Source organism: Pelmatolapia mariae, linkage group LG23 (genome assembly GCF_036321145.2).
Source record: "Pelmatolapia mariae isolate MD_Pm_ZW linkage group LG23, Pm_UMD_F_2, whole genome shotgun sequence".
NCBI classification, from domain to species: Eukaryota; Metazoa; Chordata; class Actinopteri; order Cichliformes; family Cichlidae; genus Pelmatolapia; species Pelmatolapia mariae.
The window spans coordinates 7,515,953-7,528,583 of record NC_086246.1 but is presented as its reverse complement, the minus strand read 5'-3'; the positions used below and the strand labels follow the sequence as shown (position 1 = coordinate 7,528,583).

The following is a 12,631-nucleotide window of genomic DNA, read 5'->3' as shown; positions in this document are numbered from 1 at the left end:
CAGTAAATATTAGGTAAAACTAAATGAATAATATAAATAGAATAACAGGATAGAATAAATAAGCATTAAATAAATAAGCGTTAGTTAAAAGCTAAATTAAAAAGGTGGGTCTTGAGCCTGTTTTTAAAAACATGATAAAAACATTGGTTGTAGGAGCTTCAAATTGATACCATAGGTGTATCTACTAAAACTCTGAGTTTGAATCTCAGTGACCACAACCTCAAGCTCAAGCTCAGAGATCAAGTTTTCATGAAAATCGCGTGAATCTGATAACGCAAGAAGAAGGTCAGTATTTTCATATTGATACCATATGTGCATCTACGAAGACTCGTGGATGAGTTTGAAGCTCAGTGACCTCGTCCTCAAGGTCAGAGTTCAGAGGTCAAATTTGTGAAAATCTTGTAGATGCAATAACTCTTGAAAAGGCAAAAGAAAAGTGAGTGGACTTCCAGTCCTTAGACAGTCAATTTAATGTACAGTTTCAGTAGAATAAACTAAATTGCAAGTTTTTGAGGAGTATGCTACCAGCTTCTGAGGTGTCAACAGTCACCTCACTCAGTGGTGATCAATAGGCACATTATGAACACTACTACAGAATATGTGATGTGTGCCCTTAAAACTAGACTAGCTTTTATTGGCACTGAAAAGGTTTCTTGTCAGTATCATAGAAAATGTTTTCTTTGGTTTAATATTTACTCAAAGGAATTTCAAAAGCCTTTGAACTTCCTTGTTGTGCATATAAAGCACACTGTTGTGATTTTAAAAAGGCACTATAAGAATTCAACTTTAATCACTGTAGTTTATACGTTGCTGATAATTTTGAGAGCTGTATTTATATGATAAAGACCTTCATAGGGAGTTTATCCTGCATATAATCCTGTTCTTGATTTCATTAGTACTTTTTTTCCTTTTTCTCTTCCCACTGTTTGTCTTGTCTTTTGTGTATTTCTCTCACCAGTGTTTCTCTCTAATTCCTCTTTCTTTCATTTGTTTTGCACTGTTGTCTTTGTTCTCTTCTTCAGCTGGCCATTAAAGCACACATCCAGCTGCAGCAATGCAGCTCAGGTCTGAAACTTTATCTCTTGGAAGCCATATTTTCCAGAAAACATTAGCAAACTGTGGAATACTGGTTAGATGTGGTTCCCACAAACTGTTTTCAGATTTTTTCTGAACATTTAATTCAGGACTCAGCAACGTCCCGAACTAAATGAGAGGATTTGTTAGGAATAAATATTAGTCTCTGAAAATATTTCATCAAATATTTTTTCAGGAATAAATTGAAGAATTGTTTAAATACACACTAATGACAGTTTCACAATGCAAGTTTACTGAGACAGATTTAATTACCTCAAGGCATAGAGACACACATACATTATGCTTATACACACCTGAAAAGTACAGTATACACTGACACAAACTCCCACAATACCTCATAAAAATGCATACATATGTAGCAGCGCCGTGGTAAAATGATTAAAGTGGAGATCACAGAATGGACTTACAGAGTCTAAACCATTGAGGGATGTATACACACACTTGCAGATGGTGGTATTATTTATGGAACTGTTTATTCTTCTCAGAGAAACAATAACACCATAAGATTTCTCTGTGATAAATCAGTATTCCACAGCCAAATGTATGACTCATACTCTAACTTTATTTCTCTCACAAATTGCAATGACACACATCATTCCTGGCAAGCTTGCAGCACAGACTATTTCCTCTTGGTACTGTTCATTATTCTTAGCTGTGAGCTAACTGCACTCCACACATCATTCTATTAACATCACCACAGCAATCAGTTCATTAGCACTCCATCTCCATCCGTCTTTCTTTTTTCTTGCTTCTCTCCTACTACTGTGCCATCTTTGTATCTTATATGGGGTTCACTTATTTGCCCCACAGCAATTGCTCTCTTTTAATTATTTTTTTTGTTTATTTGTTTGTTTTTTGTTGTTAATTTTTGGGGGGCAGGGGGCATCTTTATTAGCTAGTGCAGTGAAAATGAGACACGAAAGCAAGAAGAGAGAATGAAAAGATGTAGCAATGGCCCCTGGGTAGTAGTTGAACCTGGGGCTACATCCACACTAGCCCAGATAGATTTGAAAATGGCGGCCGAAAGTCTGTGTTTTTGGTGTCCACACTGTGAGCACCGTTTTGAAATGTATGCGTTTTCGAGAGCGTTTTGAAAACGCTGCATTTTCCATGAGCAAAAATGCTGTCTCAGTGTGGACGGGAGAGAAAAGAATGCATTTTCAAATGAAAACGCATTAGTGTGGACATAGCCTGGGTTACTGGATTTAGCTTTGTGGCATGTCGACGCCTGTTTAGCCTTTGAGCTAAACATCACTTAAACATCACTTATGACCTCAGTCATCCAGGTCATCGTAGTCTGAAGAGCTTGGAAAGAAAAGCATCTGGTTTGAAAAAGGAGTGAAAGCAGCATCTATGTCCACTGTGAATGACCATCTTTGAACAGAGGGCGGGGCTTACCACACCAACTGTCTGCCATCTATAATCCAGTTTTGAGATCCTTCCCAGACGCTTTAACGCCCGCTCACATCCTGGGCCATTTGACCTCAGTAAATCACATGATAGGGTGGGGCATTTCACAATGAGCTCACCCGAAACCTTGGCTGATTGTGACCCACGCCCATTTTCACACCTTGTCTCATGTGATTAGGTAGAGGATCAATAGGGGGTCCATGACCCTCGTGGGGGACAATCCCATAGGGCTTAAATGTGGGATTCTCCACCAAGAAGCTTCTCGGATGAGAGGTGAAACGTCTTCAAGGAAACTTAAAGAAGTCCAGACGCTATTCTTTCCAAGCTCCTTCGAATGCCAAAAAGTGACGTTTTTGGATGAAGACTTTCTGAGTGGAGTCACCTATTGCTTATTTAACTTGCTGTTATACTACATAGTGAATATGATTTAAACAGCTGGTTCTTAGCTTTAATCTGAATTGAACAAAAATATTTTGTTGGCAGTTTACAACTTTTTGACAAGCATTTCTTTTAACAGTTCTCTATTTCCAGCGACTCAAATGTAAGCTTACAGTTCACCTTAAAGCTGCTTCATGGGACAGCTATTTCTGAATCACAGCATGTGTGAGGGTTTGAATGCCACACACACACACGATGTTTTTAAAGTATGTGTCTCAGCTGTTCTAACAGTCCTAACATAAGGGATCACCAAAAAACGGGACACCAATGTTTATCGCTAATGAAAACATTATGGTGACAGGAGTGTCAGAACAGTGGACAGGTAGTTGGTGAACTCACTGAAGGGTCTTTCTTTTGATCTGTAGTTTTGATACCAGGCTCATCTTCCAGTGAAGATTCCTTCTGTGCCAAAATAATTATCTAATACAGTCGTATTTTAACACACGTGAATATAGTTTATTTTATGTCTGTAGTTTTGACATATCACACTCGTCAGACAACTTTAGGTCTTGAAGAACTGTTTTTTTCCAGAAATGTTTGCTCTATTGTCATATTAGGTGACATTTATCACAAGTGGCTCGTGAAATTTAGGATAAACTTCACTCTTCTCACTCTTTTCAGATGTGGCAGTGGCTCACCCTGACAAGAAGAGTATCATCATGTATGTGACGTCACTTTTCCGGGTACTTCCGCAAAGTGTTTCTATGGAAGCCATCCAAGAGGTGGAGACGTTACCTCAGGCAGCCACAGCCAATATCACCCGTGTGACAACAGAGGAACACTATCAGATCCAGACCAAGCAGCGCTTCTCTGAGCAGGTTAAACAATTAAACACAAACACTTGTGAGACTAACTAAACCACAGACACATTCTCATCCCAAAACGTAACATACCGACACTATGTGACAAATCGTCAGTATGTTACGCGTTTGGAAACATGAGAACTGTTGTAAATTTATTTTACTTTCTCATCATGATTTGCTTTGGAAAGCACTATCTGATACAGTTAAGGTTGTGGTTAAGGTTAGGGTTAGGGCTGGAAAACACAGCCCAAAAAGGCCATCATGCACACGAGAGTGTCTGCTTTGTGAGTGCATGATGCTGGTACCTCTATGCACAAAGCTTCATTCTACTGGCTAGAATTAACTGACTTTTGACAGTTTGGAGGGAAGACCCCAAAGGAAGAGGGGTCCAGATTTCAAAACTGTGGTGATGATGGACAGGTTACAGCGTGGCAGGAAAATAAATGCTGTTTTAAGTCTTAGAACTAGGGTTGGGTGATTGGACGAATATATGGACTAGCTCAGCCTATCGTCGATAGTTTTTTTTCAAGGGTGATTTATTTATTTATTTGCCCTTGAGTAAGTTTGCTAATAATGATGGAGCTAATAGAAGCAGTCAACAGAAAAAAATAATAGTAGCGCTGTTTTAACAGCACCCTCTTTCATCTGCGAGCAAATGCCCCCTCCTCAGAGTGCGCCCAAATGCTTGTTGATGGAGCTGCAGAAGCTGGTGATAGCCTAGCAGACTCAGCCGGATGGTGGACACGTGCATGCTCTTGCAAGTTAGGCATGTTTGAGTACTCTGCTCGCACTATACGTCTGCACAAGCGGCACACCGCTTTGGTTACATCCTTAGGTTTACCTCTTTCATCTGGTTTAAAGCCAAAGAAATCCCAAATTCCCGACTTTATATTTTTTTAGTGCTGTCAGCGTTAACACGCCGTCATCATGACTAATGTGATTAACAATTAACCCATCTAGAGCGCAGACTGAGTCAAAATCCCTGAAATGTCTCTGCCAACGCATTTCGTCAGATTGTCCAAATTTTGTTCCTTCTGCGCTCCAGATGGGTTGAAAGCATTAAAAATTGTAATCAGAATCAGAATCAGAAAGACTTTATTTATCTTTAACTTTAACTTTAAATCGGGAGGAAAGTTTAGTGGCCAGGATATGAGGCTGCAGAGTGTTGAACGCTGATGAGAAATCCGCAAACAGAAGTCTGGTGGAGGAGACAGGGAGCTCCAGATGTTTGTGGATGGAATCCAAGATGAAGATTTTTGCATCATCGACGCCTCTGAGTGCACGGTAAGCAAACTGGAGCGGGTCCATCAGGGCGTCAGTTGCTCTTATGATGTGCTGTTTTATGATCTTCTCCATGGCCTTCATCAGCAGGGAGGTGAGGGCCACAGGATGAAGATCTTTCAGAGACTTTGGGTTGTTTCTTTTGGGGATGAGGATGACTGTGGAGTGTTTCCAGAGCTGGGGGACGGTGTGACTGTCAACTGAGTGTTGAAATAGAGTCCGGAACACACTTCCTAGTTGCCCTGCACAGTGCCTCAGAACTCGACTGCTGATGTTGTCAGGGCCGTGTGAGCTCCTCTCCCTGGTCCTCCTGAGGGCTCTCACCACGTCCTCAGTCCTGAAGGTGAGTGTAGAGTGCCAGGTTTGAGTGAGGATCTGGACTCCTCAAGCTGGATGATGTTGTCCGTCTCAAACCTGGTGTAGAAAGCGTTGAGGTCGTCAGGGAGGGAGGAGGGGTTGCTGCCCTCCACCTGGATGGTTCTGGGGGTGGTGACCACAGTATTCACAGAGGCCATGGTTTTGAGCCCCTGCCAGGCTGAGTGGAGGTCCCCTGTGGTGAATTTTTTTCAACTGTGTTTTTATACTCCAGTTTAGCAGTTTTTATGGCCCTCTTGACCTCCCTGTTGACCTCCATTTTATCCAGAGCAGAGCCGGTGAAGAAAATCCTCTTTTTTTTATTAAGGATTTCCTTGAGTTCCTTGGTGATCCAGGGTTTGTTGTTGGGGTAGATGGAGACTGTTTTTGAGGGGATAATGTTGTCAACACAGAAGGAGATGTATGATGTCACCGTGTTGACTTGTTCGTCGATGTCATCAGAGGTAGAAAGAAGGCTGTCCCAGTCAGTGGCTTCGAAACATCCTTGTAGGGTGAGGATACTTTCTTCTGTCCACTGCTTGATGTTTTTGGTGACCTTTTTAATCCTCTTGATGACTGGGGTGTAAGCAGGGGCCAGTAGGATGGTGTGGTGGTCTGCTGAGCCGAGAGGGGGCAGGGGTAGGGCTTTAAATGCATCTGGTACAGAGCCATAGCATTTATCTAGAGTCTTCCCCTGACGTGTGCTGCATTAAACATACTGTTGGTATCGTGATGACCGCGCTTAAGCCGCGTTAATGCTGACAGCGTTTTGGTTTTGGTTTTTGGAAACTAGTACGTCCATGTTTGGACTTCTTCTGTTTTGTAAATGCGCAAATCAGTCCGTGCATGATTACATTGCCCCGCCCATCAAAAAGTCTGCGCATGCGTGAATATATCGCCTATCGACGATTGTTGGACTGACGATTGCCGACTGGAAAATTTTTACATATGCCCAACCCTACTTAGAATAGGCAGTATGTGAAAGGGACAGGAGAGGAGGATGGGATATGCTTTTTACAATACGTGACAATGAGCAACATGACTTTGCTCATTTGTCTGATCTAAACTAGCGTCTGATAAAACAGTTAAGGTTGTTGCTAATATTTTGTGCAAATCATAACTATATGACACACTGTCCTGTAGCTGCTGGGTGCTAGGTATGCTACCTTTTCACCCCTCAACTTTAAGAGGCTGACAAGGTGTAGTCGTCACGCTGAAATCTTCTGAAAATCTTGTGAATGTTATAACTCAAGAAGGAAGTCACCTAGGATTTTCAAATTGATAACATAGGTGCAGCTACTAAAATGTTCGATAACCTCAAGGTCAAGTCATAGTTGGGATTTTCACCATATCAGTAATTTGTGTTTTGATTTGTTTGAATCGTAAAAGCTATACACCTATTAGAAATAACAGGATGACCACCTGTCTAATATTGTAGTGGTCTCTTTTGTGCTGCCAACACAGCCTTTGCCCATAGAGGCATGGACTCCACTAGATCCCAAATGGTGTGCTGTGGTATCTGGCACCGAGATGTTAGCAACAGATGCTTTAAATCCTGTAAGTTGCGAGCAGAGGCCTCCATCCCTGCACATCCCACAGATGCTCGTTTGTATTGAGATCTGCGGAATCTGGAGGCCAAGTCAACAACTCAAACCTCTTGTGCTCCTCAAACTATTCCTGAACTATTTTTGCTTTGTGGCAGGAAACATTATTGCTGAAAGACGCACAACCCTCAGGTAGTTCAGTTTCCATGAAAGTGTGTAACAAAGCTTAGGCAGATGGTACACGTTAAAGTAACATCTATATGGATGGCAGGACCCAAGGTTTCCCAGGAGAGCATTACCCAAAGCATCACACTGTCTCTGCCAGCTTATCTTTGAAGATAAGGGTCAGCCTTTGCTTGAGCTTTGGCATCCCATCATGCTATCACTGGTTCACCACTGTTCCTTCTGCAAACCACTTTTGATAGATAGTGACCAACGCACCATTGTCATCTAGCTGTCACAATTTGGCCTCTGTCAAACTTACTCAAATCCTTACAGTTGCCCATTTTTCCTGGGTCTAATACATCAGCTTTGAGAATAAAATTTACTTGCTCCTTAATATATCCCACCCCCTAACAGGTGCCATGATGAAGAGATAATCGGTGTTATTCACTTCAGCTGTCAGTGGTCATAGTGTTATGCCTGACTAATAACAGGCTAATGTGACAGGAGTGCAGAGGCTTCAGGACTTGTCTTAAAAGATTTCTTCAGCATTAACGTAATCCAGTGACAGTATTTCCACTGCTACACAGCAAACAATACATTTTGATTTTATTGATAATTAAATCAAATTCAACAAAATTCAATTCAATATGGTTTAAGCAGTGCATATGTTGCTACTCTGGTGTAACTTGGTATAAGACAAAGTAATACCTCGAAAGTGTCAAACGTGTCAAAAGTCAGTCGGTTTGAGCAGAATTAATCTTTGAGAGTATGTATGTAGGTTTTCATTCATCTAGTTTATGGTGGTCTAAGGAGCTTGAAAAGAACACGACTTGAATTGAAGGAAGTGCGAACAGTAAAATGTACACATAATAGTAAACCTTAATCTACCCAAGGCAACTAAACTGAAGAAGCCTCTTGCATAAGAAATTAAACATCTTCAAAAAAAAAGTCCAGTCGCCTTCTTTTAAAGATCCTTAATCTTCGAGAATAATTACTTGCAAGAGAGTGAATCTGCTGCAGCATGCATGTGTGATGACTTCTTTGTCTATGTGCCTCTTAAGCGCTACACAGGCGGGTTGCGGACTTTAGATATAAGGAATTTAATTCCAAGAGTGGCAATGAATATATAATGGCAGCTGTTCCCGGCTTAATGCTGTGATGGTGTTGAGGTTTTATGATTTCTGGAAGTTGTGCAGATACTCAGCTGTGTATGCTTACTTGGTGTTCAAAGCTACTTTTTCACCTGTGCTGTTCATTGCTATGTTGTTGTCGCATTATCCATACTCTGCAGTACTGCACATTATACAGCTGAATGAGTGTGGTTATATTTGCATAGTAGCCTATATTATCAGCACTGAAACAGAATTCTTAAACCCAGTTACAAAATATGCTTCTAAATATTAACATGGCCATCCCACCTTCTCAAAGTGGGCTTGTAAAATTCACAACAGAACCATTTATGTGTACTGGAACTGAAGGAGATGAAGAAACTGAGATCCTTCAGTGTTGTCTGACTTGCTTTTAATCAGCACTGTATGAGAATGCAATGTAATAAGTGCAGAATTAATCAACGAAGTTATAAAAGTTCTGGTTTGGATAACTCTGAAAGTCAGATCTATGTAATTTAACCTGTCAGCACTGCTACTCCTGTTGCAGCAATGACACACACAAAAGTAAGCAGGAAATGACACAGTGTGAAACATTGAGGGTGAATAACCAAACTTGCAAAACTTAAATAAACTTTAAGTTTATAAACTTAATAAATAATAGTAATAAATATTACTTAAGTACTAGAAACTAGAAAGATAATTCATTAAAAATTATGCTATTTCATTATTTATCATTTTGAAATAACTCATTAAGTGTATTATTAAACAATTAGATAATTGATTAAAAATGGAAAATTAATGCGTAATTTGTTGTGCATTAATATATGTTCTTCTAGATTCATGAAGTGTGAAATTTACGATTTACATTATAAGTACACATCATGTATGCTCAAAATATGTAAATGTGTTCTTACATTTTTATGAGCACTCAGGTCTCTCAGCAGATCTCTCTTAAAAGCATCATAAATGTATATATACCTCACTGATCATCAAACAATTACAATTTTTCTTCTCCTTTTTTAATTACTTCTAGATTAAATATAGATTATTTGATCCCAAAAGATTGATTCTGTTCATCTGGACGTTTTCAGTGGGAGAAACGTTTCGTCACTCATGCAAGTGACTTCTTCAGTCTGAGCTGACTGCAGGTTTCCCCAGCCTTATAAACAGTACATTTGCACAATGAGTGAAACCAGCCCACTGAATGAACAATGGGCTGGGAGGTCAGTTCATTTCATTGTTGCGTATGTACAGGGTGGGCCATTTATATGGATACACCGTAATAACATGGGAATGGTTGGTGATATTAAAGTCCTGTTTGTGGCACATTAGTATATGTGAGGGGGCAAACTCCTCAAGATGGGTGGTGGCCATGGTGGCCATTTAGAAGTCAGCTATCTTGGATACAACTTTTGTTTTTTCAATAGGAAGAGGGCCATGTGACACATCAAACTTATTGGTAATGTCACAAGAAAAACAATGGTGTGCTTGGTTTCAACGTAACTTTATTCTTTCATGAGTTATTTACAAGTTTCTGACCACTTATAAAATGTGTTCAATGTGCTGCCCATTGTGTTGGATTGTCAATGCAACCCTCTTCTCCCACTCTTCACACACTGATAGCAACACCGCAGGAGAAATGCCAGCACAGGCATCCAGTATCCGTAGTTTCAGGTGCTGCACATCTCGTATCTTCACACCATAGACAATTGCCTTCAGATAATAATTCCCTCCACTGTATGTGGATAATATCTGCACTTCATGATCCTTATCTGCCTTCTATGTAAATTACATAAATTCTGTTGTGCAGTAGTCCACTGTTTAGCTGGGTTTTATTTAGGAAAAAAATCTCCCCATACAGGTTACTAACATAAGACACGGGAATATTTCAGCATCTTTCTATAAATCATGATCTAATGTTGGCACTTCACATTATGATTGGCCAGCTGTACTAAGATGAGAAAAGCTCTAGTTCCATTACTCTATTTTTATATGTTGTATGACTATTTTGTTTTCACACATTTGTGTGAAAATTGATCAACAGCATAACAACCATGTCCCTGGACAGCAAACTTGTTGAGAGGAACTATAAGCAGTTTTGATTAACATAAACCAGCCCTTTGCTTAGGCCATGCCTCTGTTTAGTTGTACTGTCTTAAACAGCCGATTACAAAAGAAGTTATTTCTGGGAAAATCCACAAACAGTTCTCTGGCAATGTGATTACTGACAAAGTGCCTTAAAAAATAAAATCACTTAAAATAGTTTATGTTTTACAAAGTTAGCAATAGCTTTTAGTGAAAAAGCACCATCGTATTATTATTATTCATTATATTATTCATCCATTCATCCATTTTCTGCTGCTTATCTGGGTTAGTGTTGTGGGTGCAGGAGTCTGAGCAAAGACTTCGCTCGGCCCAGCCACCTCTTTCGTCTCATCTGGGGGAACACCGAGTTGCATATAACCTCTCCAACGAGTCCTCCCAATAAAACATGCCTGAAACACCTAACTTAGGATGCATCCAGAAAGCACCCTAGTCAAATTCAATTCAATTCAGTTTAGTTCAGTTTTATTTATATAGTGCCAAATCACAACAATAGTTGTCTCAAGGTGCTTTATATTGTAAGATAAAGACCCTACAATAATACAAGAACAACAGAGAAAACCCCAACAATCATATGACCCCCTATAAGCAAGCACTTTGGCATAAGTTGGAAGGAAAAACTCCCATCTTCAGCCTCTGTTCCCATTACAGGATTGGGGAGACACTCAAGTTATTCCTTCTGCCACTTGACTCCATCCACAGGCAGTGCTGTACTACTCTGAAAACAGCAGAGCACTGTTTTCCCCCTCTTCAGTTGTCTGAGCTTGCTTTGAGGTCAACTGAAAGTCTTGTTCCAGGGTCTCACCAAAAGCCTTGGAATTCAGTCAAAGCTCTGCCGAGGTGGTAAATGAAGTTCTCACGGACTGGGGCTCTGGTAGATATTCCCAACGTAACCTCATTATATGTTTAGGTATGCCAGGTCTGTCCAGCATCTTCCCCTGCCACCTGATCCAACTAACCAGAAGATGGTGATCAGTTGACAGATCAGCTCCTCCAAGACGTTTGGCTGCAGATCTGATGATATGATTACAAAATCAATCACTGATTGTGACCTAGGGTCTCCTGGTGCCATGTGCAGTGATAAAGACCCTAATTCTTGAACATGGTGTTCGTTATGGCCATCTCTCACCTATAGCAAGTCCAGAGTGGAAGAGAGTCCAAGCCCTCTTCACAGGAAATTGTTTCCAGAGCCTGAGCTTCATGTTGAGGTGAGCCTGATTATATTTAGTCCATATCTCCCAACCTCACACACCAGCTCTGACTCCTTCCCCACCAGGAGGCAAAGTTCCACGTACCACAAGCCAGATTCAGGAACCCAGGGATTGGTAGAACCTGGAACTCTGCCTCTGGCCACAGCCCGATCCACTCCGGTAACCCTGTCCCAGGCAGGGTACACTGGACTGTTTGGTTTTTTTTAAAGTTGTGCCTTGATTTTTCTGTGAGATTTTGAATTCAGCGCTGAATGAGTTATTATTACATATGCTAGTGTGCAAAGCAAAGCTATACGAGGCGCAAGGTGGCACAAGTCATTGCTGGACACCATGAAGATTGTTTTTTGACTGTTATTTATTGATATTTTTTAAAAACTGCTATTTGGTTACGTTTGGGCATGGTTAGTTTCAGGAAAAGCTTGTGGCTTGTGCTAAACTTGTGTGACAAAATCTTTGTTTTTACACCCGGGAAAAGAAAAACATGACACTAACACAGTAATCTGTAGTAAACCTCCAGGTCTATTACATGCTGTAGAGTGATAATAGCCCTCTGACCACTGGTGGTGGTCAGAGGGCCCGGTGGCGCCAGTGTCTGGCAGCCTCGCCTCTGTCAGTGCGCCCCAGGGCAGCTGTGGCTACAATGTAGCTTGCCATCGCCAGTGTGTGAATGTGTGTGTGAATGGGTGAATGACTGAATGTAGTGTAAAGCGCTTTGGGGTCCTTAGGGACTGAGTAAAGCGCTATACAAATACAGGCCATTTACCATTTTTTACCATTTAAATTCAGTTTTATGTATGGTAGGAGTTAATAACAGCGGTTTTCCCATGGTGCTTAAACACTACAGAGTTGACATCCATTTATTCAAATGACAAGCAAGAGTTACCTTATGTAATCTTGGTTACTTTACAGAGCTCGCCTGTGGGACATTTTGCCCAGTCTGAAGCACAATTATCGTAGTAATAACAACCGTTAATAGCTATTTAATGTGCTAATAACATTCAATAGTGGCTGAATGTGAATACTTCTTTCAGGGCTGCACATTTTCACTAACTTGGTAAAGCAATTATTTAATTTAGCTTTTGGATCTTTCGCTTTCCTTTTTGCATTCTTTTGCCTCT

At 40.6% G+C, this 12,631-nt stretch overlaps 1 protein-coding gene across 5 annotated transcripts in view; it reads left to right on the top strand.

Annotated features, from left to right (window-relative positions):
* Positions 1 to 12,631, top strand: part of dmd (dystrophin) — a 251,416-nt gene that overhangs the window by 42,200 nt on the left and 196,585 nt on the right. For all 5 annotated transcript variants that reach the window (XM_063467782.1, XM_063467775.2, XM_063467774.2 and 2 more), the window contains one exon: positions 3,565 to 3,761. In XM_063467782.1, the coding sequence (XP_063323852.1) occupies positions 3,565 to 3,761 (197 nt within the window). The remainder of the gene's footprint in view (positions 1 to 3,564; positions 3,762 to 12,631) is intronic.